The sequence below is a fragment of the Phasianus colchicus genome, chromosome 36 (assembly GCF_987193195.1).
Source record: "Phasianus colchicus chromosome 36, bPhaCol1.hap1.1, whole genome shotgun sequence".
In the NCBI taxonomy this organism is placed as follows: domain Eukaryota; kingdom Metazoa; phylum Chordata; class Aves; order Galliformes; family Phasianidae; genus Phasianus; species Phasianus colchicus.
The window spans coordinates 1050404-1073731 of record NC_143471.1 but is presented as its reverse complement, the minus strand read 5'-3'; the positions used below and the strand labels follow the sequence as shown (position 1 = coordinate 1073731).

The 23328-nt window shown below is 53.0% G+C and overlaps 1 protein-coding gene across 1 annotated transcript; it reads right to left on the bottom strand.

The window, feature by feature from the left end:
- Positions 1-11072: 11072 nt before the first annotated feature.
- On the bottom strand, positions 11073-18699 carry LOC149913566 (uncharacterized). The gene is given in 4 exon segments (XM_090129339.1): positions 11073-11906; positions 11909-12716; positions 17223-17417; positions 18085-18699. Coding segments are annotated over 4 exon segments (1770 nt in total). The 3' UTR covers positions 11073-11754.
- Between the last annotated feature and the right edge of the window lie 4629 nt (positions 18700-23328).

Sequence of the window (23328 nt, the reverse complement as noted above, 5' to 3'; positions counted from 1 at the left end):
ATGGTGTTTCTCGTGACCTACTGGCCAATCATCAATGTCATCTTTACTTGTTGTGGAATGGTGTACGTATATAACTACATAAAGGCACTGATGGAGACGCCTGTATGGTACCTATCTTGGTACCTATATGCAATGTTTAATATGAATTTTGACATTTGCATCCCGGATGGAATGGCTAATTTCACAAGCAACTACATCCCAGATGGAATAGCTAATTTTACAAACCACACGATGTTCGAACCAGTTTCCAGGTTTTCCTTTTGGTTTATCAGACGTTTTTCCAATGCTGACTTAACTCTCATGCTTGTGGTCGTAATATCACTCTCCCTGAATGTAGTCCTATACAGGAATAGTAAGCAGAAGGAGTCTCCTCCAGAACTAGAGAATGCTGACTGGCAGGGAATATGGAGAGGTTTAGGAAAAATCTTAGAAGCATGGGGACCCGCAATGTCATGGGATTTCACTCTTGAGCACCTGTGGGATCCCCAGAAACTTAGCCAGTATTTGGAACAGAGGCAGTGCGGCTTAGGTAAATCTAAGGAGGTACAACTTATTTGGGGTTTGGCTTGTGCTTACCGTGCCATATATAATACTGTTTTGGAGAGAGAGAGTTTCCGAGCTGAGATTCAAGCCAAAGGGGAAGTCAAATCTGATCAATTACAGGAGACACCAGTAACAATATCAGTTGCCCCTGTGGAGGGCAAGAAATGGAAACGAGTGTCCTCGCGTCTAGAACGGAAAAAAGAAGAAGAGGAGGAGGAGGAGGTGGAGGAAGATCCAGGTGAGGGGCCCTCCTCGAAACCACCAACATCAAGAAAGGCAAAAGGAAAAACTAAGAGACATGCAGAAGAGAGTGATGAAGAGGAAGTTTCTATTACTACTCGTCGGCCTCTGAAGATGACTGAAATCCAAGGCTCAAGAAAGGAATTTATATGGCGCCCAAATGAAACTATCGTTTCCTGGTTAGTTCGCTGTTGGGACGACGGGGCCAGTAGCTTGTCTCTAGATGGTAACGAAGCTCGCCAACTAGGAGCCATTGCCAGAGATCCAGCTATTGACAGAGGAATTAGTCGATGTCTGGATGGGGCTGCCTCCCTCTGGGAACGAGTATTAACAGCCGTGAAGGAAAGGTACCCCTTCAAAAGCGGCTTGAAGCCTGTGACGAAAAGATGGGATACAGTTGAACAGGGTATCCAGTATTTGAGGGAAATAGCCGTGGTGGAAATGTTGTATGACCCGAACTGTGTTTTTAACGACCCACAAGGCCATGACCCTGAGAGAGTGAGAACAACGCGTGAAATGTGGCAGCAACTCACATCAACAGCACCAGCCAGATACGCCTCTGCACTATTGGCCGCATCGGACAGATACCAGGACCAACAGAGAAGCCCCTTAGTTTATGAATTGATTCTTATGCTCCAAAGCTATGAACAACAGCTACCCCCAACTCGCGCCGCCATCGCCGCCATCTCACAAATGACGGAGCAACTGAATAAAGTCCAAGAGCAAGTGTCTTCACTGATGAATCGTGACAAACCTGTAGAAGTATCAGAAACGCTTGATGAAGATCAGAATAGTCAAAAGAGTCTACTGAAGGAGGTGAAGGAAATGATGGAACAAATGTGGATCCAACTAACTAAAGATGATGAACCCTCCTTCTCAGGTGCAAAATCAAAAATCTCAGCTGTTAGAGGCAAACGCTCTCCAGCTCCAGGAAGGAATCCTACATCGCGACTTGCCTTGTGGCGTTACTTACGTGACCATGGAGAAGACATGAGGAAGTGGCACGACCAAGCTACTCATGTACTACGAGCACGGGTGAGAGAATTACAAGGCAGATCAACCACCAGTGCAGTTGCTCCGGTTACCACAGGTAATGAATAGAGGGGCCCTGCCCTCAGTCAGGGGGGGGAAAGGGATAATAGAGTTTATTGGACTGTGTGGATCCGATGGCCTGGCACATCAGAACCACTGAAATATAAGGCATTGGTGGATACCGGTGCACAGTGCACTCTGATGCCCTCGACTTATGAAGGGACAGAATCAATCCATATTTCTGGAGTGACTGGGGGCTCTCAAGAATTGACTGTGTTGGAGGCCGAGATAAGCCTCACTGGTAGGAACTGGCAAAAGCACCCTATTGTGACTGGTCCAGGGGCTCCATGTATACTTGGTATTGATTACCTCAGAAGGGGGCATTTCAAGGATCCTAAGGGGTATCGATGGGCCTTTGGAATAGCTGCTGTAGACACAAACAACATTAAGCAGCTGTCTGTTTTGCCTGGCCTGTCAGAAGATCCGTCTGTTGTGGGGTTGCTACAAGTAAAAGAGCAACAGGTACCAATTGCTACAAAAATGGTGCACAGACGGCAGTACCGCACCAACAGGGATTCCTTGCTCCCCATTCATAAGTTGATTCGTCAACTAGAGAGTCAGGGAGTGATCAGCAAAACTCACTCGCCTTTTAACAGCCCCATATGGCCAGTGCGTAAAGCCAGTGGAGAATGGAGGCTGACGGTGGACTATCGTGGCCTGAATGAGGTCACACCCCCACTGAGTGCTGCTGTGCCGGACATGTTAGAACTCCAGTATGAACTGGAATCAAAAGCAGCCAAATGGTATGCCACCATTGACATTGCTAATGCCTTTTTCTCCATTCCTTTGGCCAAAGAATGTAGGCCACAATTCGCTTTCACCTGGAGGGGTGTTCAGTATACTTGGAACCGTTTGCCCCAGGGGTGGAAACACAGCCCAACCATTTGCCACGGGTTGATCCAAACTGCATTAGAACAGGGCAGTGCCCCTGAGCACTTGCAGTACATTGATGATATCGTTGTGTGGGGCGATACAGCAGAAGAAGTCTTCACAAAAGGAGAGCGAATAATCCAGATTCTTCTGCGTGCTGGTTTTGCTGTTAAGCGGAGCAAAGTGAAAGGACCTGCTCAGGAGATTCAGTTCCTAGGTATAAAGTGGCAAGATGGCCGTCGTCACATCCCGACAGATGTGATCAACAAAATCACCGCTATGTCTCCACCCACTAGTAAGAAAGAGACACAATCTTTTTTGGGTGTAGTGGGCTTTTGGAGAATGCATGTTCCAAACTATAGCTTCATTGTAAGCCCCCTTTATCATGTGACGCGAATGAAGAATGAGTTTACATGGGGCCCTGAGCAGCAGCAGGCTTTTGAACAGATTAAACAGGAGATAGCCCGTGCCGTGGCCTTAGGGCCAGTACGGACAGGGCAGGATATAAAGAACATCCTCTACACTGCTGCTGGAGAGAAAGGTCCCACTTGGAGCTTGTGGCAGAGAGCCTCAGGAGAGACCCGAGGCCGACCCCTGGGATTCTGGAGTCGGGCCTACAAGGGGTCAGAAGAGGGCTACACTCCAACTGAAAAGGAGATCTTAGCCGCATATGAGGGGGTTCGGGCTGCTTCTGAAGTGATCAGTACTGAAACACAGCTCCTTCTGGCACCTCGACTACCAGTGCTGAACTGGATGTTTAAAGGAAAGGTTCCCCCCACCCATCACGCAACTGATGCCACTTGGAGTAAGTGGATTGCGTTGATTACGCAACGAGCGCGGATGGGGAACCTCAGCCGTCCAGGAATCCTAGAGGTCATCATGGACTGGCCTGAAGGTAAAAAGTTTGGAACACCAGCAGAAGAAGTATCACGAGCTAAAGAGGCCCCACCATACAACGAATTACCAGAAAATGAAAGAAAGTATGCCCTGTTCACTGATGGATCATGTCGTATTGTGGGAAAGCATCGCAGATGGAAATCTGCTGTGTGGAGCCCCACACGACAAGTTGCAGAGGCCACTGAAGGGAAAGGAGAATCAAGCCAATTTGCAGAGGTAAAGGCTGTCCAACTGGCCTTGGATGTGGCTGAACGGGAGAGGTGGCCAATGCTTTATCTTTACACTGACTCATGGATGGTGGCAAATGCTTTGTGGGGGTGGTTACAGCAGTGGGAGCAAAATAACTGGCAAAGAAGGGGTAAACCTATTTGGGCTGCTGAACTGTGGAAAGATATTGCTGCCCGAATAAAGAATATGGTCGTGAAGGTTCGCCATGTAGATGCTCATGTGCCCAAGAGACGGGCTACTGAAGAACAGCAAAATAACCACCAGGTGGACCGAGCTGCCAAAATTGAGGTGGCTCAGATAGACCTGGACTGGCAGAACAAGGGTGAATTATTTCTAGCTCGGTGGGCTCATGAGACCTCGGGCCATCAGGGGAGAGATGCAACATATAAGTGGGCTAGAGACCGAGGGGTGGACTTAACTGTGGATGCTATTGCACAGGTTATTCATGACTGTGAAACATGTGCTATAATCAAACAAGCCAAGAAGATGAAACCACTCTGGGAGGAAGGGAGATGGCAAAAGTATAAATATGGGGAGGCATGGCAGGTTGATTATATCACCCTGCCACGATCCCGCAGTGGTAAGTGTTATGTGCTTACTATGGTAGAGGCGACCACTGGGTGGCTTGAAACATATGCAGTACCCCATGCTACCGCCCGAAATACCATATTAGGTCTTGAGAAACAAGTCCTTTGGCGACATGGCACCCCAGAAAGAATTGAGTCAGATAATGGGACTCATTTCAAAAATTCTCTTGTAAATACTTGGGCCAAAGATCATGGCATTGAGTGGATTTACCATATTCCCTACCATGCACCAGCCTCTGGTAAAATCGAACGATACAATGGGTTGTTAAAAACAATGCTGAAAGCAATGGGTGGCGGAACATTTAAGCACTGGGAGAAGCATTTGGCAGAAGCCACCTGGTTAGTCAATACCAGAGGATCTATCAATCGTGATGGTCCTACCCAATCCAGCTCTCTACATACCGTAGAGGGAGATAAGGTCCCTGTTGTACATGTAAAGAGCATGTTGGGAAAAACAGTTTGGGTTCTTCCAGCTTCTGGAAAGGGCAAACCTCTCCGCGGTACTGTTTTTGCCCAGGGACCTGGATCCACTTGGTGGGTAATGCAGGAAAATGGGGATGTTCAATGTGTACCACAAGGAAATTTGATGCTGGGGGAGTGCAGACAGTAATTCCATGTATATGTGTATATATATATATATATATATATATATTAAGCGTGATGTAGTGATGTAGAATAAGGGGTGGAATGTCATGGTTTTGGTTTTTGCTTATTTGATTTTCAATATTCCACATCAAAACATCATGTACTGGAAGTATTAATGCTCTAATTCTACGTACCTATCCCTATACATTACGGAAGTCACGGGATCTGACCCTTCTGGGGGGGGCGGTCTCTTACTGCCTGGCAGTGGGTGCTGGAGGGTGCTTTCCTAGCCGTTCCAAGCTTTTTCAGGTTTGACTCGGTCTCGGGAACTCTCTCTCATATCTTATTTGATTTATTAGTCTCAATTTCAATTAGATTGTATTATATTGTATTATTTTGCATTCCGATATCATAGTTAGTAAAATAAGTTTACCTCCATAGATTGTTGCCGCTGTTTTTTTCCTTTTCCCCCTACCTTCCCATTTTGTGGGCCCAGGCGGGGGGTGGGGAGGGCAGGGGCCTACTGCCCCCTGTCACGGGCATAAACTGATCTAGTTAATTCCGTGACACCAGGCTGTTCTGGAGATGGCACGAGGCTGGCAGCAGGGGGCTCAGGCAGAGCCCAAGGTCCATCTTTGTTGTGGCTCTGGAGTCCCGCGGCTCATCAAGGCACGCTTTGTGGAAGGTCTTGCCGGATTTCTGGAAAGACATGGAGCCGTCCCCTAGCTTTTGGATAGGACTCCCTGCTCACACCGATCTCCTCTGCATCTGTGCTCACTGCTGTCTCTCCATTCCCTATTTGTTGCCAGGAAATTCTGCAGCTGACACAGCACGCCATTGAGAAAGTCATGGAAAACGGCGTCTGGATGCCCAACTGGGCTCTGGAAACCATGGGTATGTAGACAGACGGACAGCTTCACTGCCCTCAGCTTTGCGTCTGGCACTCCCCAACACCTGCCAAGCTCTGCTTTCTGTCAGAGTTATCTCATAGAGTTTCAGAGTGGCTGAGGTCTGAGGGGACCTTACAGAGCATCCCAGTCCAACTGCCTGCCGTTGACAGGGCTGCCACCCTTTCCATCAGGTGCTCAGGGCCCCATCCCACCTGGTCTCCATCGCCTCCAGGAATGGGGCTTCCATCCATGGCTTCTGTGGGTAGCACATTGCAGGGCCTCTCCGCCCACTGCCGGTCAAGAATTTCCTCCTGACATCCCATCTGAATCTCCCCTCTCTGAGAATTTAAAAAGCCTTCACCTGTGCTCCTAGGGCTGAGCGGCTCCTTTCCCCAGGTGCACAATCAGTGGCTCAGGCTGGGACTCAACAGTTCCCAGACACAGCGGGAGGGATTTTGCACCGCAGAGCCCCACCCAGAGCTTCAGGAATGAGCATTCACTCCTTCAGCTCATCTCTGGGCTGCCCCAGTGCACGTCTTCCCATCTTTATTTCAGGTGCCACTGTTGATGCAGAGAGGACATCCAAGAGCTTTGGTGGGAAAGGCTGGAAGAACCGCTGGCTTTCTCCACTCTTTTCCGCCGCCAAGCCTCCCGAGACGCTCTTGAAGGTATGGCAGGAGAAATGGTGGCTGTGTGTTCACTGCCTTGCCTTCTGGCTGCAGGAGCAAGCGCGCAGCAATTTCCTTGGCCCAGCTGCACTGCTCAGCCCACGCTCTTCCCCACATTACTGGCACCAGCGCTACGGCCGATGGGTGATGGATGGGTTATAGATAGGTGATGGGCCGACAGATGCCGGGAGGGCTGCCCTGTGGCTCTGGGCGAGCAGGGAAAGGCGGTTGACTCCAGAGCTGTTGTCCAAACCTTTGCACATTCCCCTACCGTCCCTTGACTAGCATTGCATTACGAGGAGAACAGCAGCCCACAGAGAAGGCAAGCTCTGTGCTCCTTGCCCAACAGCCAGCTCTGGCGGCTCTTTGCCTCAGCACTGAGAGACGCGTCTTTCTCATTTCAGCCCGATATTTCTCCTGGCAACTGCTGGGCTTTCCAAAGATCTCGGGGCCACGTGGTCATCCGGCTGCCAGAGAAAATCTGGCCCACAGCCTTCACCATCTGGCACATCTCCAAGGCGGTCTCTCCCTCCGGGGAAGTCAGCAGTGCCCCCAGAGAGTTTGCTGTCTTGGTAAGTCTCTGCCTGCTGCTTCTTCTGGAGGGCCCCGGGGAAAAGCTTTGGCATAGAGCCCCAGAAGACCCCATAGTGGTGGCAGCTCCCAGAGAGCTGTGGTGGGCTGCTGCAGAGCGCGGCATCCTGCCCAAGGGACGGAGACCCTCAGGGTGGTTACACATCTTCTGCAGGGAAGACAGACGAGGCGGCCCAGCAATTTGGAAGCAATTATTCTTTCTGCTAGGGCAGACAGAGCAGCACGGGAAGGCGCTGTGGGAGGGAAACTGTCTCCCTGTGGGTGTGGAGCAGCGATTGCTGGTGGGAGGGAGCAGTGCAGCTGCCTTCCTCCATCAGCAGTGCCATTCTGGCATCCGCCGGCAGCCCAGGGAGCGGAGCAGAGCAAGCCAGAGTTGGGCAGCTGGCAAAGGGAGCTGTGCGGATGTGCCGTGGCTCTTCCCATGTGCGTCATGAAGCCTCTCCTCTTTGTGTTGGCAGGAGGAGCCCCGCAAAGCCTTCGGCCGTGTCAAATTGGAGGTGCGGAGCAACTGGGGAAACGCAGAACACACCTGTGTGTACCAAGTGGAAATTCATGGAAATTTGTAAAAGACAGCAGAGATTTCTTAAAAGGCAATAATCACGACCACTGCCCAGCGGCCGCATGGCACCACCAGGGCGGCCCCTGCCAGGCCTGACAGCAGCCGGGCTCTGCTGCCCCCGCCACGGCCCCCACAGCCCACCAGCCCAGGCTCTGCAGAGCGGGGGCATCAACACCAACCCCCGTCCCCCAGCACCATCCATCCTTCAGGGGTCGGGAGCGGTCCCTCCAGGTTGTCAGTTTGCAGGCATTATCCAACACCCAGTTTGGGGGCATTATCCAACACCCAGAAAACCACCCAGAATGCCAGGGAGAAGGATACCAGGCCCTGCAGCCCCACATCCCAACCCCATCTCCCACCTGTCAATCCCAATCCCATATCCCACCCCCTATAGCAATAGGGCACACCCTTTGGCCCTGTGGTTGTGTGGGGAAAAGAGGTGAACAGACTCTCTACGAGGCAGGAAGGACATCTGGGGGCAAAGGGAGGAGTGGGACAGGAGAGCCAGGAGTTGTGAGGGGTTTCTATGGGACACAAAAGGTGTCCGACTGGGGGGGGACTAGAAGTCAAAATGGGGGAAAGGACTCCAGGGGTAAGGAAGGAGCACACAGGGGATACAGGGGTCAGAAAAAGGGGGAGAAGGGAGGACAGGGGACCTTGGCTGTCAAATACAGCGGCCCCCGCCGAGCGGAAGCCCCGAGCACCGCAGAGATGCCGCGGGGCCGAGGCAGAGCAGCACGCGGCCCCCCAGCACCTTAAGCCCGGCCCACCTGAAGGCAGTGACACTCAGAGACACCCAATATCGTCCAGTGAAGGTGACACCCAACCACAGTGACACCAGCGACCCCATGTCACACCCACACCAGACCCCACGTGTCCCCGACTGTCCCCAGACCCCCTCCCTGTACCTCTCCTCGTCACCTCTTCAATGAGGATGGCACCGCGCTGCAGTTGTGCCACCATGGCAGGGGGGACAGCATGGGACGGTCATGGACAGCCAGGGTGACAGCATCACCCGGCTCCAGGAGCTGCAGAGCGCTGATGGGGCTCTCGAGGTAGACGGGTTGGTACGGCCCCAGGTTCCATGGTTACAGTGACAGTGAGAACTTCGGGGACGGGCGGTTGTCCCGGTGTCACCCTGAGGCCCTGGGGGGAGATGTTTCCGTGGGGCTTTGCACGGGGATTTGGTGAGAACCATCCATTTCTGAAAGGAAGTGCGGAAAAAAATACAACTAAATTGACACAGTACTGATTTTAAGGGAAGCAGACATTTTTGGGGGCGATCCCACGGAGACAAAGCAGAGCGAGAACGTGTCGCTATGTGAGGTTGTCCTCAAAATCCCCATTGGAGACCTCTGCCGGACTCCGGGAACCCCTGGGGACACACTGGTCTCCCAGAGACCCCTCTGGGACATCTCCAACCCTTCTGGATGACTCCAGGACCTTCCTGGACACCACAAGACAACTCTGAAACATCTCCAGACCCTTCCAGAAGACAACAGGACCCTTTGAACCCACCTGAGAACTCCCTAGACCCTACAGGACCATTCTGGAACATCCCCAGACCCTTCTGGATGACTCCAGGACCACTCAGACCCACATGAGAACTCCCTGGACCCTACCAGACTCTACTGGGACATCCCAGTGGCTCCTCAGAGCTCCTGGACACATCCTGGGAGCTTCCTGATCCTTCAATGGACCTCCAGGACCATCCTGGGGACCCCCTGGACAACTCCAAGACCCCTCCAAGACATCTCCAGACCCTTCTGTATGAATCCAAAGACCCCCAGCACCCACCGGGGGACCCCCTGCGCACCCCCAGACCCTTCTAGGACATCTCCAGATTCTTCTGCACGACTCCAGGAGTGGATAGGAGAGGCTGTGGGAGGAAAACAGGGGTTACTGAGGCTTCCATGCTGTGTAAAGGGAGTCTGGGGACAGACCTTAGGGGGACACTGGGCAGGGGGAAAGAGGGGAATGAGGTCTCAGTGGTGTTGAAAGAGAGTCTGGGGGGAACTGAGTGGCTTGTGTGGGGGAAAGAGGTGAACAGTCTCTACGAGGCAGAAAGGACATCTGAGGGCAGACGGAGTAGTGGGAGAGGAGAGCCAGGAGTTGTGAGGGGCTTCTATGGGACAGAAAAGGTGTCCAACTGGGGGGGACTAGAAGTCAAAATGGGGGAACGGACTCCAGGGGTCAGGGAAGAGCGCACGGGGGGGGTACAGGGGTCAGAAAAAGGGGTGAGGAGGTGGGGGGAGAAGGGAGGACAGGGGACCTTGGCAGTCAAATACAGGGGACTGGGGCGTGGTTGGAGACTCTAGGGATCAGAATGGGGGAAATGGAGTGGGGGTACCTGGGGGGAGGAGAGGGGATTCTATGGGTCAGACAGAGGGGACTGGGAAAGGGGGGGGAATCTAGGGAACAGAATGAGTAGGGGGGGGAGGGACACTGGGGATCAGAATGGGGAGGGACGAGGGATTGAGCGGGGGGGTCGGGGACAGTCAAGGGGACCTTGGGGGTCAGAATGGGGACGGCACGGAGAGAGGGGTGGAAGAGGACTATAGCGATCAGAATGGGGGAACTGGAGGGGAGGGGGGAACGGGGAGAGGGTGTAACCCCGGCAGTGACACAGAGGGACTGGGGGGGTGGGCGATCAGCAGCGGGGGGAGGGGCGGAGGGCAGCGAAATACACGGGCTGGGGGAGGCGGGGAGACACAGGGCAGCGGCCCCCGCCGAGCGGAAGCCCCGAGCACCGCAGAGACGCCGCGGGGCCGAGGCAGAGCAGCACGCGGCCCCCCAGCACCTTAAGCCCGGCCCGCTGCCCCCCGATCACCCACCTGTAGGAGCCGAGCCGGCGCTCGGAGCCCCGAGGTGCCCCGCGGCGCCGGAGCGGTGCGGGACCCGGCACGACTTCCGCGTGGCCGGCTGCTCGGGTCGCAGCGTGATGACGTCACTCGGCCGGGCCGAGGCCGGGGCCGGGGCCGGGGGCGGTGCCGCAGCCACAACCGCGGAGCGGCGCGGGCGCGCTCAGGCGCCGTCGGCATGGAGACGCGGGGACGGCTGCACGCGCCGCACGGAGGCAGGGCGCGCCGTCGCCATGGCAACGCGGCCCGCACGCGCGGCCTGAAGCCCGAGTGGGGCTCGAGGGGCAGCGGGGGGCGAGGAAGACGGGAGGGGGGGAACGGAGAGCCCTCGGGGATCTCCTGGGGAGGTGGGGAGGGGTCGGGCAGATCAGGATCAGGATCAGGCTGAGGTGCTCAGCGCCTTCTTTGCCTGCAGGCTTTGCTGGTTGTTCCCTGGGCACGCAGCCCCTCGTGCTGCTGGGTAGGGATGGGGAGCAGAATCGGCCCTGCAGGTCATTATCACGCGGCCGTGGCACGGCTTACTTGACTCGCTTTTCTCTTCCTTCTGGAGATGTCCTTGGCTCTCAGCGGTGCTTTCTCGTGCCGTTGGTGTTGCTCCACAGCTGCTGCTCTGAGCAGTCGTTCTTGTGCTCGCACAGGGTCGGGCCCGGTCAGCACGGGTTCCTGAAGGCAGGTCCTGTCTGGCGAAGCTGATTTCGTTCTCTGACAAGGTTGACTCGCGGAATCAGACTCCACAAGCCGAAGTGAGATTATGAAGCAGGTACGTTTTAATCAGTGCTGCGCGGGCACGGGGTGCAAGGGGGATATTTCCACCTATCTTGCCCAATGTAAGGAAGAAGCTTGGTACAGATACAGGCCGAAGGAATAGACCATCAGTGGAATTCGCATCCATATTCATGACATTCCTGACTTATCGCCATGAGCAGTGGGGGTCTCCTTTGATGGTGAGAAGACCCATTGTCTCTGACAGAAGTAATCCGATCCTGACCCATTCCTTGTGTAATGTTGCAACAGTTTCCAGATGTCCTCTTCTTATCTGACCACACATCCTGCTTAGCTACATTCCTAAACAAGAGTTAATCCTTATCTTGTCCTCTCCTTACTCAATTCCCCCCTTTTTCTTGAACCTAGCAAATTCTTTTGCTAAATTGCTCCATTCGGGAAAAGGGAAGTTTTGAAATAACTCCCGCTTTCCACTCTCTGCCTTAGCTTGTGCTTTTTCCATTCCTCATAACTATCCCCAGAAGTTTTACATATCCATAATGCACATCTCATTGCAACACACATAAACAGAGCAAGATGATTATAATAATACAAGCCACAGAGAGTTGCTTTAGCCACGCAAAGTTAGGTAACCAGCTGGTAAGCTTTTCCCACAATTCTGTGAATCCTAATGAGCTATCATCCCTCGTTACCTGATGAAGTAATTTAGTGTGCTCCCATATTGCCTGTAGATCAGTCTCTATCCCTTGAGTCTTATCTACATAAGCACAACAACTCTGATTAATTATCACACGAACCCCTCCCTCTTTGGCTGTTAGGAGATCCAATGCCATTCTATTTTGTAATACAACCTTACTAAGCATTGAAATCTCAACTTGTAATGCTTTGACTGCATCAGCAGTAGCGTTCTCTATTACCTTTAGAGTGGCTGAAATATTAACAATTGCTTTCTCCAGCTCACTTACTCCAAGAGATGGGATGAGCCATCTCACAAAGCTGTGGAAACCAGTGGGTTTTTCCACCAAAGGATTTAGTACTCTTCTCACCCGTCTCCAGGATGTTCTCAAGAGTCCCCGTGGTATTTCCTTATGCACCGTGGTCTGAGGTACCAAGTATCCTGCAGAGCATGTTCCAATGCAATTGGGAGGCAGTGCTTTTCGTGCCTGCCCATCCCCACATAACCACCAGTATCCATAAGGTAATCTGCATGGATTAGACGTACCCTCTTGTTGGGTAAAAGACGTTCCCGTTCTCACAATCCCAAGTACATTCTTATCTGTAGGCCAAGATGAATTTTCACTTGTGCTAGGATCGCACCCTATGCCCTGCTTCCACCTTGTAGTTTCGTTGAGTCCTGATACTGTTCTCGAATTCCCATACAGCTACATCCTATACCTGTTAAATTTCACCACCCGACTTTCACACTAATTTTCCCTATCCACAAAGATAGATTTAGAGGAATTAATAATCAACAGATCAAACTTGGGGCCCTTTTGTAATCTATCCTCTATTCCATACTTACATTCCCCATGTTGCACCCAATTTGGAATTGTCCAATTAAGCGCTACTACCCCATAGACTGGCACCCCCCCTGCTCTGGGGAGGGCCGTACATATCCAACAATTTGTTAGGTTAAAATTTTGGGCCACTGCCCGAGTAGCTACTACCTTCCCAGGCTAAAGCAAATCTTATGAGGTTAATTACAATGCACAGTTTATCCATTTTTCTTAATTGTTAGCCGGAGGGGTCCTTTCTCCTCGCAGTCCACTGTGGTCGGACCGTCTTCTTCAGGCGCTTCCTCAGGCATGCCATGCCTTGTTCTCTGGTTTGATCTCGTGCAGGATCTTCTTGCAACGTGTAAGACAAAATATACATATATACACCTATGTACAGAGCCCACATACCAAACAATTACTGATACAAGTACACTTTGCAATGATGTTTTCCACCAGAGATATATAAGCATTTACATCAAATGCTGCACTTAATCAAATTAACATTTCTAACAATTATAAGAGCCCACATTACTGTCTCTGGATTCACAATTTTAAGGGTCCAGCTGACTTCAGTTCCCATTGTATTTGAGGGATCAAGCCGTCAAGGCCTTGGGCTCTAGTTCCTAGAACCAGTTTCTCTATTTCCTGACGCTAGTCTTGTAGACTTACCACATGCTCGGTATTTCACTCCCTACCTGGGTAGAGATCCTGTTTGTACAACATAAGGCCTTTTGTACCGTATTTTGAAAGACTTAACCCCTCTTTGGCTCTAGGTTTCCTAAGGAGAGCCAAAGGCAACAACTGTGGGCAGGGTAGTCCAGCTTCCTGGCCCAGTTTTACAACCTGCGATTTAATTCCAGTTTATTCCCAATGCTTACTGACCTATTGGACAATCTCTGCAGTAAAGTGAGTTCCCTGGTTGAAGGTATTGTTGCAGGACATCCAAACCTTGGTATAATCTCCTGCAGCAATACCTTGGTTATTTCTTTGGCTTTATTGGTCCTGCAAGGGAATGCTTCTGGCCATCCTGAAAAGGGTATTTCTTAGAACCAGCATATACCGAAACCCTCCTTTTTCCTGGCAGTTCTGAAAAAAATCAATTTACAATTGTTGTCCTAAAAGATTCTCTTTCCCAACAAGCCCCACTTGCACCCTGTTCCTGGTACTAGGATTGTACAGTTACTTTCTGATGTCTGTACCCCCATATGTTTTATTATGTTCCCTTAGAACCGATTTCTATAAAATAATAAAGGGCACAGCAATGTGTCCATCTGGGTATGCACCCACCTGTCAGCTTGCTCTCTTCCCTTCTAAATCATTAATTAGATTCCTATCCTCTCTACAATATCTTATAGGTTCTGATTAAGGTTCAGATATTTTAAGTTTACTGTCTGGAATTAAAGCCAGTTCACCAATTTCTTTTCCTTCAGCTGCCTGTTCTGCCCCCTGATCCACCATCATATTCCCAGTTTCCTGTACAGTGTCACTCTTCTGCTGTCCTTTACAATGTATAACAGCCATGCTGCTCTTTGGTAGATTTACATCATGCCGAATTTGTTTTCCATGTGTGTAAGAAAACCTCGCTCTTTGCAGATGGTACCATGAGTGGGTACCACCCCAAAAGCATATTTAGCATCTGTCCATATGTTTAAGGTTCTTGTCAAGGCAGTTATTTCAGCCTTCTGAGCGGAAGTCCCCACAGGTGATGGTTTTGCTTCAGTTACCTTATCAGTAGCAGTTGCTGCATGTCCTGCCTTACAGTTTCCTTGTCTCACAAAACTGCTTCTGTCGATGAATCCAGGAATCCTCAGCGTTGTCCAACGGTTCCTCCTGTAGGTCTGACCAACTGGCACAGACAGCCTCCATGCAGTGCACACTGCTGGCTTGGAGGCAGCTCTGCATTGGTGTTCTGGGTGTTCAGCAAATTGCTTCCTTCTCTTTGATCAGTTGTGCTTTCTGTTGAGAAACTTGATAGCCATTTAAATCAAGAAATTCAGCAAACTCACAGTCCACTGTACACAGTCCTCCTTGGTTACTGTGGCATCCACGTACTGCAGTAAAGTTCCACTGTGAGATGGAGGAACCCAAATCTCAGGCTCACGAGTTGACCAGTTCTCAAAAATCACTGGGCTGTTCTCACAACCCTATGTAACACTGTCTAGGTTAGCTGAATTTTTCTTATATATTTATTATTATTTTGTTTAAATTATTATTATTATTATTATTATTATTATTATTATTATTATTTCCTTCTTCCCTTATTGGAGTTTTCCTATTCAAAGGCAAATAATTTTAGACTTTCTTTGGCAAAACCAGGCAGAAAAAGGTCTTCAAATCCAGAACGGTAAACCCCACCTACTTATTCCTTAACTTGGTTAATAAAGATATACACCACTGGTTGTATATATTCAACATTTCTATTAATTGCCCTCAAATCTTGTACCAAACTATAGCTCTTGCCATCCAATTTTTCATTTGCAAGATTGGGGTGTTCTATTTGGATTTCTATCCAATTAATAATCCAAAATTCATAAAGTTATTTATTATTTCTTTTATCCTCCTACAGTCTTGTATCCTCAAAGGGCACTGGCTCCCGTCTTTAACTTAACTTTTATTGGGCTGCATTTTTGGCTCTGCCAGGCATTCCTGATGCCTACAATCCTGTGTATACCTGATTTAGGATTTACCTAACTTCTATGGGTACAACATTGCTTTTCCCAGTTTGTGTTAAAGCCAGACTTAAAATTTTCCATCAATTGGTCTTGCTTGACACTTAGCTTCAATTGTCTCTACTGAATTTAATCTCTTTACCTCTTTATTCTGCTTCCCTAGCTGTAATTTAACCAGTGGATCTGCTAGGGTAAACTTCCCAAATTCCCATCCTTCATTTTTGCAACCAGAGGCGGTTCCCTCTTTCTCAGTAATTCACACATTACTTTCATTGCAGTGGGGCAGAGCCCTCCCCGGGCTCTTCCAGCCCCCCCACCCCCCTATCTCTGAGTGGATCCCTGGGTCCTACGCCCTACTCTAGTGCTGCGACAGTAACAGCTGCTGTTATCCCCAACTTCCTTACCATCTCTGTTTCTCAATCAGTTTTTTGTTTGTTTGTTTTTCCTCCATATCGCTCACCTCTACATCCCTGTCACACCCTGCTCATCCTTGCCTTCCTCAGCCTGTGTCCTTCCCAAACTTTTCGCTTTCCAAACTCTCATCGTTACATAAACTACTAACATCATATTTCAGTTTTACCTCCTCCTCTCCAGCGGCTTCCAGTGCTAACACTGGGATTTCGGGTTTCCTAGACCTCAGCAGAGGCTATTCTCACTTCCCCCTTCACAAGCTGGGCAGGTGGGTGCGGCAGGGCCCAGAATGCAGGGAGGGGAAGCCAGGAGCAGCGCGTGCTGCCGGGCTTTCTGCAGCCGGGCGGCCCCAAATCCCCTGCCGTGGGCACAGCCCTGCTCCCGCTCTGGGCCGTGATAACCGCTGTCTGATCTCTCCCTTAGGCAAGGCGTTGCCCAAGAGAGGGGAAGGAGGAGCCCCGTCCTGCTTCTAGCAGTGCTTTCTGGTGAGCGTTCCCCACCCAAAGCCACCCCAGCAGAGCTGGGGAGCGGGACTGTCCCGCACGGCGTGTCCCCGCTGGGTCTGGAGGAGGAAAACGGGGCTGCGGGGCTCACAGCGCTCTGAGCAAACTAACGGCCTGTCCCGACTGATGTCCCCCACAGCTGGAGCCTTCCTCTGGATATTGGCAGCTTGGAGAAGCGACGTCCCGCAGGTCAGTGCCGCGGTGTGCGGCAGAGGCCAAAGCTCTGCCCTTCTGCCTCTGCAGGGACGGGAGTTTGGCCACGGGCTCCTTGCTGCTGAGGTGGTGTTGCCTATCGTAGGCGTGGCGACCCGGTTCGGGAACGGCACGGCGACCAATCCCAGGTCGCTCGGTCCATCAGCTCGCTGACACCAATGTGGTGGACGGCAAATGGCGTTTATTGGCAGGAAAAACGGCCTTATATCACCTGGGCACTGAACGCTATCGGCTATCGGGAGAGGGACCCTGTCTTCCCATACAACGCGATATCTTCCGGGCGCCAGACCCTCACTACCTACATTTCCCCCCTCCCTATGCACAATTAAATTAGGTAAAATATAACAATAGATAACAATCTTCAGTAGAAAACTTGAATAAAACAATCTTCAATAGAAAACTCGAATAGAAAACATAAGGTGCTCTGAACAAGAACATTCGTATAACAGTTGTTGGTGCTCTACCAACATGATGTTAGTCTTTTCTAATAGGAAGAAAAGGGGGATGAGCTGCGGCCTCAGGCGCGCTCCCCACGGGTGCGCTGGGTGAGCTGGATGTCCTCGAAGAGCCCCACCAGGTAGGCCTCGCTTGCCTACGGCCGGGCTCTGGAAGCGCAGGTCGGTCTTGGAGTCCTGCGTGATCTCGCACACCAGGCGCTGGAAGGGAAGCTTGCGGATCAGCAGCTCCGTGGACTTCTGGTAGCGGCGCGCTCTTGTGGGCTGCCTTGGTGGCAACCGGGCCTTTCGCTTCCGCGGGCAGGGTCGAGGAGTCGACTGCTGCCTGGAGGCAATCTACAAATTGTGTAAAGCTCTCCCTTTCATTTTGTCTTATGGTGGACCATGGCGATGGCTTAACAATTTTAACGGCAGGGCTCCGTCAAAAATTAGTCTACAGGTTTGTTTTTTGTCAAATGGGAGCATATCGTCTCCCCCAACAACACCATCTATAAGGGTGGAGACCATAGCTGAGTGAAGCCCTTTATCTGCAATTGCCTTAACAATTGCTTGTATATCCCTAGGGTTTATCGGCGAGTGGACCCTCTGTCCCCCATCCATCACCCGGACCGGGAACGCTAGTGCGGCCGATGGGGCCCAGTCGGCGCATGCAATCTTTATTTTCCTCCAGTCTGTAAGAGGGATTTCGCCCCCTCGCGGTTTCTCTTTAATTTGGATGGGAATATTTCGGCTCTTAACTCTGTTCGTATTCATTCCCTCCTCCTCTGAGTTTAATTGCGAACCACTCGTCCCAGCCACTGTCTGATCCGGAGTCAGAGCCCGACTGAGCGGCCACTTCCGGTTTCCCGTACCTCTTTGTTAGGCTCCGGCCCCGCCCGCCTCCCTTGCGGGCAGGCCGTTCCCTCCCTCTTGGTTCGTCCCGCCCTCTGCTCGGCGGGATGTTCGCCCCACAGCGGCATTTCTTCAGACGGCCGCTCTGATTGGCTTTCCACCCTTCACTCACGCTGCCCTCACCTTCCCGGTCGCTCCCACCGCCTTTATCTAACACGTCCTCCATGTTCCCGCCAAGGGCGTCCTCCCCCCGCCCTCCCTCTTCTGGCTCGGCGCCATCTTGGGGCGCATAGGGGGGCGGTCGAGCCCACACTTCCTCGGGCTCTGATTTCCCCGCGGCAGCCCTGGCCTCCTCGATTAACCCACCCCAGAAGGACTTCACTCGTTTCTGTCCCTCCGTGGGCGGGTCGGGGTTCGACTGAGAGGACATGTCATCATCACCGTCAGAGGGGTGCAAAGTCCGCGTGGCCGCCCCGACTCCCAGTCCCGGGGTGGCCAACAAACGGCTCTCCACCGCCCTCCAGGTCTCCCGCTCCTGCATGGCCCTGCGCAGGGCCCGCACGACTCTCCCCCACGACTCTAGGCTTCTCTCACAGCCCGAGGACATCGTCTCCTCAGTTAACGCTTTAGTGCGCTTACCCCACACTTCGGGGTGGAGAATATCCACCGGCTGGTCAATGACCCTCATTTGCAAAAGCCTCGCAATAGTGAGAGTAAAATCTTTGGGCTTACGATCGATACCCCACCGCTTATCTAACTGTGATACGACCTTCACAAGGACTTCCATCCTCCTTGTTGGTCCGGGAGCGTCCTCCCCGCCAGGCTGGTCCGGCCGCTCCGGCCGCCGTTCACCCATCCAGGTGACAATCCCGGGTTTCGGCACCACTTATTGCCTATCGTAGGCGTGGCGGCCTGGTTCGGGAACGGCATGGCGACCAATCCCAGGTCGCTCGGTCCATCAGCTCGCTGACACCAATGTGGTAGACGGCAAATGGCGTTTATTGGCGGGAAAAACGGCCTTATATCACCTGGGCACTGAACGCTATCGGCTATCGGGAGAGGGACCCTGTCTTCCTGTACAACGCGATATCTTCCGGGCGCCAGACCCTCACTACCTACAGGTGGAGGGCGGACCTTGAGCCGGGCTGGGGTCGCCTTGGCAGCAGGGTGCGCTTCGGGTGTGGAAGCACCTTCCCAGTGCCCAGCTCGGAGCTCGGGCTGAAGGCGGCAGCGCGTGAGAAGAATGGGCCTTTGGCCCATCCCTGGCACTGGGGAGTCTGGAGGGGCTGGGAAAGCAAACAGAGAAGCAGCAGATGCTCTGCAGCACGGGGAGGGCTTAAGAGCCCGACTTTGGGCAGCGCTGCTCTGCAAACCGCTGGGAAGCAGCAGGAAATTCTGCCAGCGGTTCCCTGGGAAGCTCCTTTGGAAGCCCTGGCCGTGCTCCGTGCACTTCCTGCCATGGAATGCCTTTCTCTTCCCGGTGGCGTCAGCAGAGCCTGTGCGTGAGCTCCCGTCTCTGGGGTAAGAACGCTTCCTTGCCCCGCACCTTGTCTGTACCGTGGCCTCAGCTGGCTGCGCACTCTTGGCACGCCTTCGCCTCGTGTCCAGGGCTCCAGCCTTTGCCATCCGTACGGGGGAAGGCAGCCCTGGGCAAAGCGAAGGAATGAAAGGGGCTGGGGGATAAGGAAGGGCACAAAGCCCCAGGACCCTTCACCTCATGGCAATGGAGCTTTGAGCTGCGGGCTGAGCAGTGCCGAACAAGACTCTTTGCCTTTGCCTTCAGGAGCTCACCGGTTTGGCTGGCGGGGAAGAGGCGGGAGCTGAACGTGAAAAACTCAGCTATCGTCCGGGAAGGACCTGATTCTCCAGTCAGTGCTTGATGTCCTCCAAGAGAACGGGATCAATGGATTGAAGAGAGGTAATGGTGCTGCTCCCTCCTGTTTGCTCTCAGCCCTTGCCAGAGACAGCTCTGTGCTCTGGCTGCCCAGGCTGTTCTGGAGATGGCACGAGGCTGGCAGCAGGGGGGTCAGGCAGAGCCCAAGGTCCATCTTTGTTGTGGCTCTGGAGTCCCGCGGCTCATCAAGGCACGCTTTGTGGAAGGTCTTGCCGGATTTCTGGAAAGACATGGAGCCCTCCCCTAGCTTTTGGATAGGACTCCCTGCTCACACCGATCTCCTCTGCATCTGTGCTCACTGCTGTCTCTCCATTCCCTATTTGTTGCCAGGAAATTCTGCAGCTGACACAGCACGCCATTGAGAAAGTCATGGAAAACGGCGTCTGGATGCCCAACTGGGCTCTGGAAACCATGGGTATGTAGACAGACGGACAGCTTCACTGCCCTCAGCTTTGCGTCTGGCACTCCCCAACACCTGCCAAGCTCTGCTTTCTGTCAGAGTTATCTCATAGAGTTTCAGAGTGGCTGAGGTCTGAGGGGACCTTACAGAGCATCCCAGTCCAACTGCCTGCCGTTGACAGGGCTGCCACCCTTTCCATCAGGTGCTCAGGGCCCCATCCCACCTGGTCTCCATCGCCTCCAGGAATGGGGCTTCCATCCATGGCTTCTGTGGGTAGCACATTGCAGGGCCTCTCCGCCCACTGCCGGTCAAGAATTTCCTCCTGACATCCCATCTGAATCTCCCCTCTCTGAGAATTTAAAAAGCCTTCACCTGTGCTCCTAGGGCTGAGCGGCTCCTTTCCCCAGGTGCACAATCAGTGGCTCAGGCTGGGACTCAACAGTTCCCAGACACAGCGGGAGGGATTTTGCACCGCAGAGCCCCACCCAGAGCTTCGGGGAATGAGCATTCACTCCTTCAGCTCATCTCTGGGCTGCCCCAGTGCACGTCTTCCCATCCTTATTTCAGGTGCCACTGTTGATGCAGAGAGGACATCCAAGAGCTTTGGTGGGAAAGGCTGGAAGAACCGCTGGCTTTCTCCACTCTTTTCCGCCGCCAAGCCTCCCGAGACGCTCTTGAAGGTATGGCAGGAGAAATGGTGGCTGTGTGTTCACTGCCTTGCCTTCTGGCTGCAGGAGCAAGCGCGCAGCAATTTCCTTGGCCCAGCTGCACTGCTCAGCCCACACTCTTCCCCACATTACTGGCACCAGTGCTACGGCCGATGGGTGATGGATGGGTTATAGATAGGTGATGGGCCGACAGATGCTGGGAGGGCTGCCCTGTGGCTCTGGGCGAGCAGGGAAAGGCGGTTGACTCCAGAGCTGTTGTCCAAACCTTTGCACATTCCCCTACCGTCCCTTGACTAGCATTGCATTACGAGGAGAACAGCAGCCCACAGAGAAGGCAAGCTCTGTGCTCCTTGCCCAACAGCCAGCTCTGGCGGCTCTTTGCCTCAGCGCTGAGAGACGCGTCTTTCTCATTTCAGCCCGATATTTCTCCTGGCAACTGCTGGGCTTTCCAAGGATCTCGGGGCCACGTGGTCATCCGGCTGCCAGAGAAAATCTGGCCCACAGCCTTCACCATCTGGCACATCTCCAAGGCGGTCTCTCCCTCCGGGGAAGTCAGCAGTGCCCCCAGAGAGTTTGCTGTCTTGGTAAGTCTCTGCCTGCTGCTTCTTCTGAAGGGCCCCGGGGAAAAGCATTGGCATAGAGCCCCAGAAGACCCCATAGTGGTGGCAGCTCCCAGAGAGCTGTGGTGGGCTGCTGCAGAGCGCGGCATCCTGCCCAAGGGACGGAGACCCTCAGGGTGGTTACACATCTTCTGCAGGGAAGACAGACGAGGCGGCCCAGCAATTTGGAAGCAATTATTCTTTCTGCTAGGGCAGAGAGAGCAGCACGGGAAGGCGCTGTGGGAGGGAAACTGTCTCCCTGTGGGTGTGGAGCAGCGATTGCTGGTGGGAGGGAGCAGTGCAGCTGCCTTCCTCCATCAGCAGTGCCATTCTGGCATCCGCCGGCAGCCCAGGGAGCGGAGCAGAGCAAGCCAGAGTTGGGCAGCTGGCAAAGGGAGCTGTGCGGATGCGCCGTGGCTCTTCCCATGTGCGTCACGAAGCCTCTCCTCTTTGTGTTGGCAGGAGGAGCCCCGCAAAGCCTTCGGCCGTGTCAAATTGGAGGTGCGGAGCAACTGGGGAAACGCAGAACACACCTGTGTGTACCAAGTGGAAATTCATGGAAATTTGTAAAAGACAGCAGAGATTTCTTAAAAGGCAATAATCACGACCACTGCCCAGCGGCCGCATGGCACCACCAGGGCGGCCCCTGCCAGGCCTGACAGCAGCCGGGCTCTGCTGCCCCCGCCACGGCCCCCACAGCCCACCAGCCCAGGCTCTGCAGAGCGGGGGCATCAACACCAACCCCCGTCCCCCAGCACCATCCATCCTTCAGGGGTCGGGAGCGGTCCCTCCAGGTTGTCAGTTTGGGGGCATTATCCAACACCCAATTTGGGGGCATTATCCAACACCCAGAAAACCACCCAGAATGCCAGGGAGAAGGATACCAGGCCCTGCAGCCCCCAGCAAAGCACCACCTCTGCCCTCCCACTCCTCTCTGTCATCCATCAAGAGGTGGGAGCGGCACCCATGGGGGGGGCACCATGCAACACCTGTAAAACCACTGCCTGGGGGAAGTAGGACAGGCACAGCAGGCCCCTGAGCTCCCCTCTTCCCCCTGCCCCCCCCAGCATCACCTCTGCCCTCCCACTTCTCTCCACCATCAGTCAGGAGGTGGGAGCACCCCCGGTGTGTGGGTTTGGGGGCATCATCTGCCAGCCAGAGAACTATGGCTGACATCAACCGGGGCTTTCCAGGCTGTGCTGTGCCAATAAATAGAAAGTACCCCCACAATTGTCCGCGCTGTACTGTTGTCATGTCATTACCTGACCCCAACATCCTATCCCCATCCCGTACCCCATATCCATATCTATCCCAAATCCGTATCCGCACATCCATCCCATGTCCATTCCATATACTTACCCCAATGCATTCTCATCCCAGTCCCATCCCATATCTATATCCCATCCCCAATCCATCCCATGTTCTTCCCATATTGATCCCATCTCCATCCTAAACTCATCCCGTATCCATCCCATATCCACATCCTCACACCCCAATCCTAAATTTCACATCCCAATCCCACATCCAACATGCCAATTCCAATTCCAAACCTCATTCCCAATCCCACATCCCAACCCCATCTCCCACCTGTCAATCCCAATCCCATATCCCACCCCCTATAGCAATAGGGCACACCCTTTGGCCCTGTGGTTGTGTGGGGAAAAGAGGTGAACAGACTCTCTACGAGGCAGGAAGGACATCTGGGGGCAAAGGGAGGAGTGGGACAGGAGAGCCAGGAGTTGTGAGGGGTTTCTATGGGACACAAAAGGTGTCCGACTGGGGGGGGACTAGAAGTCAAAATGGGGGAAAGGACTCCAGGGGTAAGGAAGGAGCACACAGGGGATACAGGGGTCAG